Consider the following 17,500-nt stretch of genomic DNA (forward strand, 5'->3'; position numbering starts at 1 on the left):
CTGGACTACCTGGCTATTGGACTACTCGACTCCTTGAACGCTCTGAAAATAAAAGTAATATATCCTGTTTTTGCCCAATAGTCTCATAAATCTCAACATTAGGGTGACCAGGGACAACTCAGGTCAAGGTCCTCATCATGTTGCTGCTGTGGTACTCTGCTGTGGTACTCTGCTGTGGTACTCTGCTGTGGTACTCTGCTGCGGTACTCTGCTGTGGTACTCTGCTGTGGTACTCTGCTGCGGTACTCTGCTGCTGCTGTGGTACTCTGCTGTGGTACTCTGCTGTGGTACTCTGCTGTGGTACTCTGCTGCTGCTGTGGTACTCTGCTGCGGTACTCTGCTGCGGTACTCTGCTGTGGTACTCTGCTGCGGTACTCTGCTGCGGTACTCTGCTGTGGTACTCTGCTGTGGTACTCTGCTGTGGTACTCTGCTGTGGTACTCTGCTGTGATACTCTGCTGTGGTACTCTGCTGTGGTACTCTGCTGCTGCTGTGGTACTCTGCTGTGGTACTCTGCTGTGGTACTCTGCTGTGGTACTCTGCTGTGATACTCTTCTGTGGTACTCTGCTGTGGTACTCTGCTGTGGTACTCTGCTGCTGCTGTGGTACTCTGCTGTGGTACTCTGCTGTGGTACTCTGCTGTGGTACTCTGCTGTGATACTCTGCTGTGGTACTCTGATGTGGTACTCTGCTGCTGCTGTGGTACTCTGATGTGGTACTCTGATGTGGTACTCTGCTGTGGTACTCTGCTGTGGTACTCTGCTGCGGTACTCTGCTGCGGTACTCTGCTGTGGTACTCTGCTGTGGTACTCTGCTGCGGTACTCTGCTGCGGTACTCTGCTGTGGTACTCTGCTGCGGTACTCTGCTGCGGTACTCTGCTGTGGTACTCTGCTGTGGTACTCTGCTGCGGTACTCTGCTGCGGTACTCTGCTGCGGTACTCTGCTGTGGTACTCTGCTGCGGTACTCTGCTGCGGTACTCTGCTGTGGTACTCTGCTGCTGCTGTGGTACTCTGCTGTGGTACTCTGCTGCGGTACTCTGCTGCGGTACTCTGCTGTGGTACTCTGCTGCTGCTGTGGTACTCTGCTGTGGTACTCTGCTGTGGTACTCTGCTGTGGTACTCTGCTGCGGTACTCTGCTGCGGTACTCTGCTGCTGCTGTGGTACTCTGCTGCGGTACTCTGCTGCTGTGGTACTCTGCTGCTGCTGTGGTACTCTGCTGTGGTACTCTGCTGCTGCTGTGGTACTCTGCTGTGGTACTCTGCTGTGGTACTCTGCTGCGGTACTCTGCTGTGGTACTCTGCTGTGGTACTCTGCTGTGGTACTCTGCTGCGGTACTCTGCTGCGGTACTCTGCTGTGGTACTCTGCTGCTGCTGTGGTACTCTGCTGCGGTACTCTGCTGCGGTACTCTGCTGTGGTACTCTGCTGTGGTACTCTGCTGTGGTACTCTGCTGCTGCTGTGGTACTCTGCTGTGGTACTCTGCTGCGGTACTCTGCTGCGGTACTCTGCTGTGGTACTCTGCTGTGGTACTCTGCTGCTGCTGTGGTACTCTGCTGTGGTACTCTGCTGCGGTACTTTGCTGCGGTACTCTGCTGTGGTACTCTGCTGTGGTACTCTGCTGCTGCTGTGGTACTCTGCTGTGGTACTCTGCTGTGATACTCTTCTGTGATACTCTGCTGTGGTACTCTGCTGTGGTACTCTGCTGTTGTACTCTGCTGTGGTACTCTGCTGTGGTACTCTGCTGTGATACTCTGCTGTGGTACTCTGCTGTGGTACTCTGCTGCTGCTGTGGTACTCTGCTGTGGTACTCTGCTGTGGTACTCTGCTGTGGTACTCTGCTGTGGTACTCTGCTGCTGCTGTGGTACTCTGCTGCGGTACTCTGCTGCGGTACTCTGCTGTGGTACTCTGCTGTGGTACTCTGCTGCGGTACTCTGCTGTGGTACTCTGCTGTGGTACTCTGCTGCGGTACTCTGCTGCTGCTGTGGTACTCTGCTGTGGTACTCTGCTGTGGTACTCTGCTGTGGTACTCTGCTGCTGCTGTGGTACTCTGCTGCGGTACTCTGCTGCAGTACTCTGCTGTGGTACTCTGCTGCGGTACTCTGCTGCGGTACTCTGCTGTGGTACTCTGCTGTGGTACTCTGCTGTGGTACTCTGCTGTGATACTCTGCTGTGGTACTCTGCTGTGGTACTCTGCTGCTGCTGTGGTACTCTGCTGTGGTACTCTGCTGTGGTACTCTGCTGTGGTACTCTGCTGTGGTACTCTGCTGCTGCTGTGGTACTCTGCTGTGGTACTCTGCTGTGGTACTCTGCTGTGGTACTCTGCTGTGATACTCTGATGTGGTACTCTGCTGCTGCTGTGGTACTCTGCTGTGGTACTCTGATGTGGTACTCTGATGTGGTACTCTGCTGTGGTACTCTGCTGTGGTACTCTGCTGTGGTACTCTGCTGCTGCTGTGGTACTCTGCTGTGGTACTCTGCTGCTGCTGTGGTACTCTGCTGTGGTACTCTGCTGTGGTACTCTGCTGTGGTACTCTGATGTGGTACTCTGCTGTGGTACTCTGATGTGGTACTCTGCTGTGGTACTCTGCTGCTGCTGTGGTACTCTGCTGTGGTACTCTGATGTGGTACTCTGATGTGGTACTCTGCTGTGGTACTCTGCTGCTGCTGTGGTACTCTGCTGTGGTACTCTGCTGTGGTACTCTGCTGTGGTACTCTGCTGTGGTACTCTGCTGCGGTACTCTGCTGTGGTACTCTGCTGCGGTACTCTGCTGCGGTACTCTGCTGCTACTCCACGAGGGTTCAGACATTACTCTACTTGTCTTGAGAAAAATGAATCAAGAGACCTCACCAGGAAAAACTCAGGGCCCTATCAGAGTTTTTCCTGGTCAGTTCAGTTCAGGTCAGTTCAGGTCAGTTCAGGTCAGTTCAGGGCCCTGCTCATAAAGCCATCTGGCTGCTACAGTGGTGTCGGTGTGATGAAAACATTCAGCACACAGAATTCAAAAATCCTTACTTCCTGACACATAATATCTCATTCCAACTGAACAGACCAACTTTTACAGCAGGTTATATGCTAATGAAAATATGGTGTTGAGCTGTGAGGAAGGCAGACACAGTGTTCCCAGACAACACATTCTTCAGAAGAATGTGAATATTGAGAGGAGCCAAGACACTGACAGGAAATATTAGCATCATGTTACTGAGCCTGACCTAAATTAACCTGGGCCTGTATTTATAAAGCCTCTCAGAGCAGGAGCGCTGATCTAGGATCAGGTCCCCCCCTTGTTCATGTAATATTACCCATTCTGATCTAAAAGGCTAAACAGATCCTAGATCAGTGCTCCTACTCTGATAAACTTTATGAATATGGGCCCTGACCTCCTTATAATAAACCAAGACTGTCAGTTCATCCTGAGTTACAGCAGACTGATAGCTACAGGATTACAGCAGACTGATAGCTACAGGATTACAGCATACTGATGGCTAAAGGATTACAGCAGACTGATAGCTACAGGATTACAGCAGACTGATAGCTACAGGATTACAGCAGACTGATAGCTACAGGATTACAGCAGACTGATAGCTAAAGGATTACAGCAGACTGACAGCTACAGGATTACAGTAGACTGATAGCTACAGTATTATAGCAGACTGATAGCTACAGTATTACAGCAGACTGATAGCTACAGTATTACAGCAGACTGATAGCTACTGATAGCTACTTGGCTCACTTGGATAGTCTCCCATTGCAGGCAGTCAGTGTCTGCATTCCAAAGGGTTCTCTCTGTGTTCTGGACTTGGGCCTAATCATCGACCCATTTCCCCTTCCTGAATCACTGCATCGCCCTTCGGTCAGTCAGAGAGAGCAGAGTGTCAGTCGTCATACACCACTGAGAGATAAGACACCATGTGCCTTCATACGGGATGACACGGGATGGGAGGAAGACCTTATTAATGGAGGACGGCCCAGACTGACGATCTCTGTCTGTCTGTCTGCCGTCAATCTGGAGGAGAAGTGTTATATTGGGAAAAGAAATCGGAGGGCCCACAGCCCACCATTTAAAATCAGAGTCCATATGTTCCCTAACACCTTTAAATTCCATAACACCGTTTTATTCCATAACACCTTTATATTCCATAACACCTTTATATTCCATAACACCTTTATATTCCATAACACTGTCATATTCCATAACACCTTTATATTCCATAACACCTTTATATTCCATAACACCTTTATATTCCATAAGACCTTTATATTCCATAACACTGTCATATTCCATAAGACCTTTATATTCCATAACACCTTTATATTCCATAACACCTTTATATTCCATAAGACCTTTATATTCCATAACACCTTTATATTCCATAACACCTTTATATTCCATAACACCTTTATATTCCATAACACCTTTATATTCCATAACACCGTTTTATTCCATAACACCTTTATATTCCATAACACCTTTATATTCCATAACACCTTTATATTCCATAACACCTTTATATTCCATAACACCGTTTTATTCCATAACACCTTTATATTCCATAACACCGTCATATTCCATAAGACCTTTATATTCTGTAACACTGAGCTAAGCAGGGTTGGTCCTGGTTGGTCCCTGGATGGGAGACCAGATGCTGCTGGAAGTGGTGTTGAAGGGCCTGTAGGAGGAACTCTTTCCTCTGGTCTAGAAGAATATCCCAATGCCCCAGGGCAGTGATTGGGGACACTGCCCTGCGTAGGGTGCTGTCTTTCGGATGGGACATTAAACGGGTGTCCTGACTCTCTGAGGTCATTAAAGATCCCATGGCACTTATTGTAAGAGTAGGGGTGTTAACCCCGGTGTCCTGGCTAAATTCTCAATCTGGCCCTCAAACCATCACGGTCACCTAATCATCCCCAGTTTACAATTGGCTCATTCATCCTGCCTCCTCTCCCCTGTAACTATTCCCCAGGTCGTTGCTGTAAATGAGAATGTGTTCTCAGTCAACTTAAAATGAGGGTTAAATAAAAAATAACTAAATAAACATTTGTATTAAGATTTGAACTTTGCCTGAAGGAGTGGGAGGTTTTTTATGTATTAATATGTTGTATGATGTTGGGATTTAATTGTTGGCTATTACAAAATTAAAGTTAATTGTATTTGCATTATTTTCTTAATTAATTCATTATTTTCTTAATATTTTTTTTGTAAATTCAATATGCCAGTAAAGGTCAAACACAAGTGGTTGGTGGTACCTTCATTGGGGAGGACGGGCTCGTGTTAATGACTGGAGCGGAATAGGTGGAACGGCATCAAACACATCAAACACATGGGAACCATGGAAACCATGTGTTTGATACCGTTCCACCCATTCCGCTCCAGTCATTAACACGAGCCCGTCCTCCCCTAGGGTGCCACCAAGCAACGGGCTCGTGTTAATGACTGGAACGGAGTAGTTGGAACGGCATCAAACACATCAAACACATGGTTTCCTTGCCATTCCATTCGATACCATTCCAGCCATTATTATGAGCCGTTCTTCACCAACTTCCTGTGATGTCAAACTTTTCTTTTCAACAACTCCTTCTTCTTCTGGTAAGAGTCCAGAATCCCCCAATCAGTCGCTAAAGAGTGACTAACGACATTTAAAAACAGGACAATGTTGAAAATAGTTATGACAATAGTCTGATTTTATCTCAAAGTTCCAACGCAATAATATATTCCAGCCTTTTAGCCAATGGTGAATAAGTGGCCTGCGGGAGTCTAGGGTTCTAAGCCAATGAAACACAGCTGTACCGCTGCCAGCATAGGGTTTGAAAAGCGAACCACTTCTCTTTCAGGACTCTCTTACATTTCATCTCTATTTCTCTCTATCCAAGAAACACACAAAGACTTAAAATATATATCCAGGGTGATAAAAGCATTCTAGTCTAGACTCTAGAGACTATTCATCCAACTATCATTTACAAGGGACTGGGTTTCCCTTTGTAGTCAGTAATAGTTTTCAAGCCCTGCCACATCCGACAAGCATCAGAGCCTGTGTAGTAGGATTCAATCTTAGTCCTGTATTGACGCTTTGCCTGTTTGATGGTTCGCCTGAGGGCGTAGCGAGATTTCTTATACAGTAAGCGTCCGGATTAGTGTCCCGCACCTTGAAAGCGGCAGCTCTACCCTTTAACTCGATGAGGATGTTGCCTGTAATCCATGGCTTCTGGTTTGGAAATGCATGTGCGGTCACTGTGGGGACGACGTCGTCGATGCACTTATTGATGAAGCCGGTGACTGAGGTGGTATACTCCTCAATGCCATTGGATGAATCCCTGAACATATTCCTGTCTGTGCTGCAAAACAGTCCTGTAGCGTAGTGTCAAAGTCATCTGACCACTTCCGTATTGAGCAAGTCACTGGTACTTCCTGCTTTAGTTTTTGCTCGTAAGCAGGAATCAGGAGGATGGAATTCTGGTCAGATTTGCCAAATGGAGACAGCTGTATATTATCAGTGTCGTCGTTCAGCCACGTCTCGGTGAAACATAAGATATTACAGTTTTGAATGTCCCGTTGGTAGGATAGTCTTAAATCGTAGATCGTCCAGTTTGTTTTCCAATGACGTTGGCCAATAATACAAGGTACCGTTGGCAAATTCCTTCCCCTCCGTCTTTTCCTCACGCTGATGACGGGGATTTGGGACTTGTCTTGACAAAGCAGTATATCCTTCGCTTCGGACTCATTCAAGAAATAATCTTTGTCCAGTTTGAGGTGAGCAGTTCTGATGTCCAGAAGCTCTTTTCGGTCATAAGAGACGATAGCAGCAACATTATGTACGAAACGAGTTAGAAACAGTAAGAAAAAACAGAATGTAGTGATCACAATATAGTAGCCATATCTAGGAAAACCAAAGCTCCAAAGGCTGGGCCTAATGTAGTGTATAAGAGGTCATACAATAAGTTTTGTAGTGATTCCTATGTTGATGATGTAAATAATATTTGCTGGTCTGTGGTGTGTAATGAGGAGCAAACAGAAGTTGCACATTGACACATTTATGAAATAGTTTATCCCAGTTACTAATAAACATGCACCCATTAAGAAAATGACTGGAAAAACTGTTAAATCCCTGTGGATTGATGAGGAATTGAAAAATTGTATGGTTGAGAGGGACGAGGCAAAAGGAATGTCAAATAAGTCTGGCTGCACAACCGATGGGCAACCTGAATGCAAATTGAGAAATCAGGTGACCAAACTGAATAAAAAAGATGAAGAAACTACACTATGAAACAAAGATAAATCACTAGTAAAAAGATTTGCAGCAGCTTCAATGAAATTCTGAGGAAAAAAAAGGCTAACTCAGCTCCGTCATTCATTGAATCAGACGGCTCCTTCATCACAAAGCCCACTGATATTGATATTGACAACTACTTTAATGATTATTATTTAACTATTATTTACCTATATTATTAATGATTATTTCATTGGCAAGATAAGCAAACTTAGGGATGACATGCCAACAACAAACTCTGACACCTCACATCCAAGTAGATCTGAACAAATTATGGAAGACAAGAATTGTACTTTTGAACTCTGTAAAGTGAGTGTGAAAGAGGTGAACATTTTGTTGTTGTCTATCAACAATGACAAACCACCTGGGGTCTGACAATCTGGATGGAAAATGGCTGAGGGATAATGGCAGACGACATTGTCACTCCTATTTGCCATATCGTCAATTTAAGCCTACTATGTAGATATTAGAATATATTCCCTGGTATGAGTGAATCCCTCGACTTACTTGTAGAAGTTCTTGTTGACCTTTCTCTCATGGGGGAACCCCAGCATACCACAGATGACCCGAGTGTTTGTGGGGGTCCACCCCACATCACAGATCTGGGCCCAGCCGTCCTTGTACTTAATCTCTACCACGCCCTCGGTGACGGGCATCTTTTTGGTGGGCACCACCGAGCGCAGACGCACCTCCTCCACCCTGTCCTCATCCACCTGCACCTGTAAAGGGGTCAGAGGTTAGAGGTTAGGTCTCAGACAGTGGAGGTTGCTGATGGGGGAGGACGGACTGAAAATAACGGCTGAAACGGAGCGAACGGAATGGCATCAAAACATATGAAAACAACGGAAACCATAGAAACCATGGAAACCATGTGTTTGATACCATTCCCCTTATTCCACTACAGCCATTAACATGAGCCCATCCTCCCCAAATGAAGGTGCCACCAACCTCCTGTGGTCTCAGAGGTTATGGGTCAAGGTTATACGGGTCATGCAGACACACCTCCTCCACCTGAACCTGTAGCAAGGGGTCAGGGGTCATACAGATGCACCTCCTCCACCTTGCTCTCGTCCACCTGCACCTATAACGAGGGGGTCAGGGGTCGTAGTTCATACAGGGGTTATACAGAGTGCTGTGGTGTCACCTATGACCCGACGTGACCCCCTCAGAGCAATATAACTTTGTGAGGCCTGATCCACCGTCCTGACTCGTTCTGTGACGGAAACACAACGTGCTCTCTCCTGATCCGTACGGTCCCGGTGGTACGTAGCCGGATGCCAGATCTGCTTGTGCTGTCAAGTGGACCATCAGAGTTTCTCGTGGTGTGAATGACATCACTGAAGAAAGATTGAGACATACGGAACATTTCTCCCCCCCCCACACACACACACGTCTTCACACTGATGTCACACAGACACAGCATAGATAGAAAAGAAAACGCCATTCAATGGCCGTTTCACGGAGTGCATGCCATAACAGGTGGAAACCTGCCATAATATGTGATTTATGTGCCAATTCACAGGATCCTAATTTTTGCTCTATGCAAATATATTGTCAGTTGTATGCTTTAATTGCATGTTTAGAATGAATTTATACTGTGGGAAGCAAGCATGATGTTCAGAAACCAAGGCTGCTTGGGAGTCACATTAGGCTATCACACAGAAACCTGAGCAGAGCAGGGGAGCTACAACTGACATATCGCTAGACGGGGTGTTAAAGATGTCAGGGTAAATCTATGAAAACCTAGATGAAGACGAAGAACCTAACGCAGTAAATATCATGGATATTGATGATCACGCATACACCAACGAAAGCCCCACAGAATGGTGTTCAACAAGTAACAGTAACCCATCAAGCCCCACAGAATGGTGTTCAACAAGTAACAGCATCGTGGAGTATTATTCTCAATGCTTGAAACTGAACTCAAATACTACGTTTAAAGTTTGGTTAAACACTAAAATGGTTAATGAAGTGGGGGGGGCTGTTAATGTTTTGACCCCTAGTTGCACCACACTCTACCAAACCATCTGGCTGGTCAATGTGAACATGTGTGTTTTAAACTGTAGTGCTGTGTGGTTTAAACTGTAGTGCTGTGTGTTTTAAACTGTAGAGCTGTGTGTTTTAAACTGTAGAGCTGTGTGTTTTAAACTGTACTGCTGTGTGGTTTAAACTGTAGTGCTGTGTGGTTTAAACTGGTCATGACTAAAGGCAGTAATAGTAACTGGTCGTGACTAAAGGCAGTAATAGTAACTGGTTGACTAAAGGCAGTAATAGTATCTGGTTGACTAAAGGAAGTAATAGTAACTGGTTGACTAAAGGCAGTAATAGTATCTGGTTGACTAAAGGCAGTAATAGTAACTGGTTTACTAAAGGCAGTAATAGTATCTGGTTGACTAAAGGCAGTAATAGTGTCTGGTTTACTAAAGGCAGTAATAGTAACTGGTTGACTAAAGGCAGTAATAGTATCTGGTTGACTAAAGGCAGTAATAGTATCTGGTTGTGACTAAAGGCAGTAATAGTATCTGATTGTGACTAAAGGCAGTAATAGTAACTGGTTGACTAAAGGCAGTAATAGTAACTGGTTGACTAAAGGCAGTAATAGTAACTGGTTGACTAAAGGCAGTAATAGTAACTGGTTGACTAAAGGCAGTAATAGTATTTGGTTGACTAAAGGCAGTAATATTATCTGGTTGTGACTAAAGGCAGTAATAGTAACTGGTTGACTAAAGGCAGTAATATTATCTGGTTGTGACTAAAGGCAGTAATAGTAACTGGTTGACTAAAGGCAGTAATAGTATCTGGTTGACTAAAGGCAGTAATAGTATCTGGTTGACTAAAGGCAGTAATAGTATCTGGTTGACTAAAGGCAGTAATAGTATCTGGTTGACTAAAGGCAGTAATAGTAACTGGTTTGTAACTGTGGTTTCTTGATTCCCAGGCTGCACTGCATTGAGTCAGGTCAGACTGAGTGGGTGGAAGAGGACTTGGCTGAACTCCTGGTTTGTTGTCTGTTCGCCAGACTGGACACAGGAACACAGAGAGCAGGGGGAGGAGGGGGAGAGAGGAGGAGCAGGAGGGTAGGGGGAGGAGCAGGAGGGTAGGTGGAGGAGGGGGAGGGTAGGGGGAGGAGGGGAGGAGCAGGAGGGTAGGGGGAGGAGGGGGAGGAGCAGGAGGGTAGGTGGAGGAGGGAGAGGGTAGGGGAAGGAGGGGAGGAGCAGGTGGGTAGGGGGAGGAGGGGGAGAAGCAGGAGGGTAAGGGAAGGAGGGGAGGAGGGGAGGAGCAGCAGGGTGGTGGGAGGAGGGGAGGAGCAGGAGGGTGGTGAGAGGAGGGGGAGGAGCAGGAGGGTAGGGGGAGGAGGGGGAGGGGAGGGGGAGGAGGGGGAGGGGAGGGGGAGGAGCAGGAGGGTAGGGGGAGGAGGGGGAGGGGGGGAGGAGCAGGAGGGTAGGGGGAGGAGCAGGAGGGGAGGGGAGGGGGAGGGGTAAGGGGAGGAGCAGGAGGGGTAGGGGAGGAGCAGGAGGGTAGGGAGAGGAGGGGGAGAGGGGAGGAGCAGGAGGGTAGGGGGAGGGGTAAGGGGAGGAGCAGGAGGGTAGGGGGAGGAGCAGGAGGGTAGGCTGAGGAGCAGGAGGGTAGGCTGAGGAGCAGGAGGGTAGGGTGAGGAGCAGGAGGGGTAGGGGGAGGAGCATTAGGGGTAGGGGGAGGAGCAGGAGGGGTAGGGGGAGGAGCATTAGGGGTAGGGGGAGGAGCAGGAGGGGTAGGGGGAGGAGCAGGAGGGGTAGGGGGAGGAGCAGGAGGGGGAGGGGGAGGAGCAGGAGGGGTAGGGGGAGGAGCAGGAGGGGTAGGGGGAGGAGCAGGAGGGGTAGGGGGAGGAGCAGGAGGGGTAGGGGGAGGCGCAGGAGGGGTAGGGGGAGGAGCAGGTGAAGCAAGAAAAGAAGAGGGAAAGCCTAACTCTTATGAAAGCTCTTCTTTAGAGTTTAAACTGTCCAATAAGGAGTTTGAAAGACATATTTCCCTCCTGATCTAACCATCCAATCAGAAGGCTGAACAGTAGAACCCAGAGTCCTGGAGGCCCCCAGTTTAAGGTTGTGTCACAAATGTCTCCTTACGATCAAAAAGTCTAAAGTAGTGAATAATAAAAAGAGAGAGAGGGAAGAGAGAGAGAGAGTCAGAATCAGAGAGAGAGAGAGTCAGAGAGAGCGAAAGTCAGAGAGAGAGAGACACAGAGAGAGAGCCAGAGAGACAAAGAGAGACAGAGAGCGAGTCAGAGAGAGAGAGAGTCAGAGAGAGACAGAGAGAGAGTCAGAGAGAGAGAGAGTCAGAGAGAGCGAAAGTCAGAGAGAGAGACACAGAGAGACAGAGAGAGCCCAGCGAGAGAGAGAGAGAGAGAGAGAGAGAGAGAGAGAGAGAGAGAGAGAGAGAGAGAGAGAGAGACAGAGAGACAGAGACAGAGAGAAGGTAGATGGAAAAGGAGTGGCTGTCTGGCACCTATGTGCTTTTCAACACTACAACTGTGCTTCCTCAGTTTGGACAGTCATCACCAGCGGTTAACTTATGCCACGGCCATGTTATGACGTAGGGAATGATCTATGAGAGTGTAATTGTAAACTCTAGCATAGGGCTCTATAGCGCATCACCAAAGGACCCAATAGGAAATCAGCAGCATGTCATTTTCCCCTGCAGTCCTAGTCCCTGTTATGTTCAGTTCAGTAACCTATGCAGAGTGTATAAACCCAGACAGACATCAGCAGCAGACTGGTGACAGAGGAGCAGTATATATAACTGTATCCCAAACGGCATTCTATTCCCTATATAGTGCACTACTATAGACCAGAGCCCTATTCCCTACATAGAACACTACTGTTGACCAGAGCCCTATTCCCTATATAGTGCACTGCTATAGACCAGAGCCCTATTCCCTATATAGTGCACTACTGTTGACCAAGGCCCTATTCCCTATATAGTTCACTACTGTTGACCAGAGTCCTATGGGTAAAGCCAATTCTAATTCAACATGTTCTTCATTCAAAAGGTAGAATAGAATTCGAAATTGGGTCTCCAGTGCACTTCCTGAATTGACTAGGATTGACCCCCAACCCTGCTGTTGCGTAATGCAATTGTAACCCATTGTAATGCCTTACATCGATGATGTTGGAGTCGACAAACCCAGGAAGCCTCTCGTCCTTGCAGACGACTCCAGCGTCCTCGTCATGTGTGCAGTCACTGTTGCCCCAGCCTCGAGATTTACACAGGTCAATACTCTTCTCTCCTCCGTTACACTGAACATTATCCAGCCAGATCTTCCCTGCATGGAGAATAAACAAATCAAGTCAACGTCGGTCAACTATAACACAACGTAGAGAATAATGGACTGTGCGTGTTCATTGTAAACCACTGTATCCTGTTGCGTTTGAGTTCTCTACTGATGAATGGTTTCCTAATGGCTGCTCCACGTTGTAGGGCTTTGAGGCGCTATATAACAGTTCTATTGCTGATCGTGACCCTTGCTATAACCTGGCGTCGTGTGTCCATCCTTCATGCTTATGAATGGTCTTTGTAAAATATGGAATAGCTGCTCTATGACGGTTGTTATAGCTCACCTTGGCCCTTGCCGTACTTGGCGCTGTGTGTCCAACCCGTAGCGGAGACGAATCCCAGCTGACGACAGAGGACGTTGGCGTTGGACAGAGAGAAGTCGTCGTCACAGATGGTCCCCCACTCTCCCTTGTAGAAGACCTCGACGCGCCCCTCGTTGTGCTTTCGGGGGTACCCAACCAGACGGAATTGCAGCCGCTCGTTCTGTGGTTTGGGGGAGGTGGTGCCCTGGGTAGGGGGCGTTGTCTGGGCCATGATCCAGGCAGGAAGCCACACCTCTAACAGGAAGCTGATGATGGAAAATCGCTGCCACCATCTTGAGGTTTTCATCTCTCAAACCTGTAGGGGCATAGACAGGAGAGGTGAGTTTGAGGGTCAGAGGTCAGGTGGGGGATGTTTGACAGGTGAGTCGCAACTGACTGATCTACAAATCACCTTGCATCATATATAACTACTCATGATTATTTGTAGGTCAGTCAGTCCCCATTTACCAACAATGTATCATGGGGTTTGATGCTCTGGAACACGGCCAATGTCAGAAAGTTTAAACTGGTGACAGGTCACCTGACAGGAAAGGGATGTAGACAACACAGAACTAACTGCTCTCAACTCAAAAGATCCTAGTCAAAAACAAAATGCCCCAAATAAACCAGCAAACTTTACAGATTGTAATGCAAGAGATCACCAGGCAACAATGAAGACCTGAACTCAGAGAGATTATTTTTATAATAACTTTTTCTCAGTGCTTAGGCCGAGCAGAACCAGAGCGGTAAAGATCTTTCCTCAGTGATGTCTGAGGCCAAGCAGAACCAGAGAGGTAAAGATCTTTCCTCAGTGATGTCTGAGGCCGAGCAGAACCAGAGAGGTAAAGATCTTTCCTCAGTGGTGTCTGAGGCCAAGCAGAACCAGAGAGGTAAAGATCTTTCCTCAGTGATGTCTGAGGCCAAGCAGAACCAGAGAGGTAAAGATCTTTCCTCAGTGATGTCTGAGGCCGAGCAGAACCAGAGAGGTAAAGATCTTTCCTCAGTGATGTCTGAGGCCAAGCAGAACCAGAGAGGTAAAGATCTTTCCTCAGTGATGTCTGAGGCCAAGCAGAACCAGAGAGGTAAAGTATTCACGGTTGACTTCCTGTAAGAAGCAGGACGGAGGGTCAGAGAGCAAATATTCGCTCCAATACTGTGATTCAAACCAGCTGCTGAAAAATAAGGAGAGACGTTTACAATTACATCAGCAAGCAACCACCGATGGAAAACCATCGAGCTTCACTATAACATAAACACAACGCCGATTATAATGTGTGCATATAGATTTTATTAGGATGAATGACTGATTGAAACCAGTTGGTGTGGTGTGACAATGTGATCTTTGCCAAAAAAGTACATTAAGCAGCCAGCTATTCTTATGGAGTCTGCAGAGTCTGGTGTTTCAACTCTGACCTGCCCGACCTGGGGTGTATTCAGGCCGCACACTGTTGCGAAACGTTTTGCAATGGTAAACGTTTTACAACTAAAACAAATGTTTTTATTCGACAAATTCAGGTTGATCCCTTCCAGTTTCATTCGGTTTGCATCTGTCTGCTTCCGTTTGGTTCTGTTTGATTCCTAGTGAATAGACCCCTGGTCGTGTGTTTGGTTCCTAGTGAATAGACCCTTGGTCGTGTGTTTGGTTCCTAGTGAATAGACCCCTGGTCGTGTGTTTGGTTCCTAGTGAATAGACCCCTGGTCGTGTGTTTTGTTCCTAGTGAATAGACCCCTGGACTTGTGTTTGATTCCTAGTGAATAAACCCCTAGACTTGTGTTTGGTTCCTAGTGAATAGACCCCTAGACTTGTGTTTGGTTCCTAGTGAATAGACCCCTAGACTTGTGTTTGGTTCCTAGTGAATAGACCCCTAGACTTGTGTTTGGTTCCTAGTGAATAGACCCCTAGACTTGTGTTTGGTTCCTAGTGAATAAACCCCTAGACTTGTGTTTGATTCCTAGTGAATAAACCCCTAGACTTGTGTTTGATTCCTAGTGAATAAACCCCTAGACTTGTGTTTGGTTCCTAGTGAATAGACCCCTAGACTTGTGTTTGGTTCCTAGTGAATAGACCCCTAGACTTGTGTTTGGTTCCTAGTGAATAAACCCCTAGACTTGTGTTTGATTCCTAGTGAATAAACCCCTAGACTTGTGTTTGATTCCTAGTGAATAAACCCCTAGACTTGTGTTTGGTTCCTAGTGAATAGACCCCTAGACTTGTGTTTGGTTCCTAGTGAATAGACCCCTAGACTTGTGTTTGGTTCCTAGTGAATAAACCCCTAGACTTGTGTTTGGTTCCTAGTGAATAAACCCCTAGACTTGTGTTTGGTTCCTAGTGAATAAACCCCTAGACTTGTGTTTGGTTCCTAGTGAATAAACCCCTAGACTTGTGTTTGGTTCCTAGTGAATAGACCCCTAGACTTGTGTTTGGTTCCTAGTGAATAGACCCCTAGACTTGTGTTTGGTTCCTAGTGAATAGACCCCTAGACTTGTGTTTGGTTCCTAGTGAATAAACCCCTAGACTTGAATTTGGTTTCTAGAGAATAAACAACAGAGCACAATCAAATGAAAACCTCGACAGACTACGTGACATAAATGGAGCCTCTGACGCAACTATGCAAGACTTTAGTTCTGGGAATATGGTGCATTCCCTTTACTAGATTGTGTGTATTAGGTTTAGTTGTGGAATTTGTTAGATATTACCTGTTAGTTACTGCTGCACTGTCAGATCTAGAAGCATAAGCATTTCGCTACACTCAATAACATCTGCTAACCATGTGTATGTGACCAATAACATTTGATTTGATTTGATTTTGCATAGTGTTACATGTCATCTATAGCCACAACATGCCAGGCCAGGCAGTCACCTTCATTCATATTTCATCTACAGCCACAACATGCCAGGCCAGGCAGTCACCTTCATTCATCTTTCATCTACAGCCACAACATGCCAGGCCAGGCAGTCACCTTCATTCATCTTTCATCTACAGCCACAACATGCCAGGCCAGGCAGTCACCTTCATTCATCTATCATCTACAGCCACAACATGCCAGGCCAGGCAGTCACTTTCATTCATCTATCATCTACAGCCACAACATGCCAGGCCAGGCAGTCACCTTCATTCATCTATCACCTACAGCCACAACATGCCAGGCCAGGCCAGGCAGTCACCTTCATTCATCTTTCATCTACAGCCACAACATGCCAGGCCAGGCAGTCACCTTCATTCATCTTTCATCTACAGCCACAACATGCCAGGCCAGGCAGTCACCTTCATTCATATTTCATCTACAGCCACAACATGCCAGGCCAGGCAGTCACTTTCATTCATCTATCATCTACAGCCACAACATGCCAGGCCAGGCAGTCACCTTCATTCATCTATCATCTACAGCCACAACATGTCAGGCCAGGCAGGGACTTGGGACTGTAGAGTCCTGTGTAGTTCTATTGGGACTGTAGAGTCCTGTGTAGTTCTATTGGGACTGTAGAGTCCTATGTAGTTCTGTTGGGACTGTAGAGTCCTATGTAGTTCTGCTGGGACTGTAGAGTCCTATGTAGTTCTGTTGGGACTGTAGAGTCCTGTGTAGTTTTGTTGGGACTGTAGAGTCCTATGTAGTTCTGCTGGGACTGTAGAGTCCTATGTAGTTCTGCTGGGACTGTAGAGTCCTATGTAGTTCTGTTGGGACTGTAGAGTCCTATGTAGTTCTGTTGGGACTGTAGAGTCCTGTGTAGTTCTGTTGGGACTGTAGAGTCCTATGTAGTTCTGTTGGGACTGTAGAGTCCTATGTAGTTCTGTTGGGACTGTAGAGTCCTATGTAGTTCTGTTGGGACTGTAGAGTCCTGTGTAGTTCTGTTGGGACTGTAGAGTCCTGTGGGGTTATATCCTTCCTGTTTGGCCCTGTCCGGGGGTGTCCTCGGATGGGGCCACAGTGTCTCCTGACCCCTCCTGTCTCAGCCTCCAGTATTTATGCTGCAGTAGTTTATGTGTCAGGGGGCTAGGGTCAGTTTGTTATATCTGGAGTACTTCTCCTGTCCAATTCGGTGTCCTGTGTGAATTTAAGTGTGCGTTCTCTAATTCTCTCTTTCTCTCTCTCGGAGGACCTGAGCCCTAGGACCATGCCCCAGGACTACCTGACATGATGACTCCTTGCTGTCACCAGTCCACCTGGCCGTGCTGCTGCTCCAGTTTCTTTCAACTGTTCTGCCTTATTATTATTCGACCATGCTGGTCATTTATGAACATTTGAACATCTTGGCCATGTTCTGTTATAATCTCCACCCGGCACAGCCAGAAGAGGACTGGCCATCCCACATATGCTCTCTCTAATTCTCTCTTTCTTTCTCTCTCTCGGAGGACCTGAGCCCTAGGACCATGCCCCAGGAATACCTGACATGATGACTCCTTGCTGTCCCCAGTCCACCTGACTGTGCTGCTGCTCCAGTTTCAACTGTTCTGCCTTATTATTATTCGACCATGCTGGTCATTTATGAACATTTGAACATCTTGACCATGTTCTGTTATAATCTCCACCCGGCACAGCCAGAAGAGGACTGGCCACCCCACATAGCCTGGTTCCTCTCTAGGTTTCTTCCTAGGTTTTGGCCTTTCTAGGGAGTTTTTCCTAG

General features: G+C 47.0%; 1 protein-coding gene across 4 annotated transcripts in view; it reads right to left on the reverse strand.

Moving 5' to 3' along the window:
• Positions 1-17,500, reverse strand: part of LOC139383331 (lysyl oxidase-like 3b) — a 288,262-nt gene that overhangs the window by 266,197 nt on the left and 4,565 nt on the right. For all 4 annotated transcript variants that reach the window (XR_011628724.1, XM_071127828.1, XM_071127827.1 and 1 more), the window contains exons 2-4: positions 12,859-13,192; positions 12,400-12,563; positions 7,772-7,983 (exon numbers count right to left, since the gene is read on the reverse strand). Coding sequence is in view for 3 of the 4 variants with exons in the window: in XM_071127828.1 (XP_070983929.1) it covers positions 7,772-7,983; positions 12,400-12,563; positions 12,859-13,183 (701 nt within the window). In the remaining variant the exon portion in view is untranslated. The remainder of the gene's footprint in view (positions 1-7,771; positions 7,984-12,399; positions 12,564-12,858; positions 13,193-17,500) is intronic.

This window comes from Oncorhynchus clarkii, chromosome 25 (genome assembly GCF_045791955.1).
Source record: "Oncorhynchus clarkii lewisi isolate Uvic-CL-2024 chromosome 25, UVic_Ocla_1.0, whole genome shotgun sequence".
Taxonomy (NCBI): domain Eukaryota; kingdom Metazoa; phylum Chordata; class Actinopteri; order Salmoniformes; family Salmonidae; genus Oncorhynchus; species Oncorhynchus clarkii.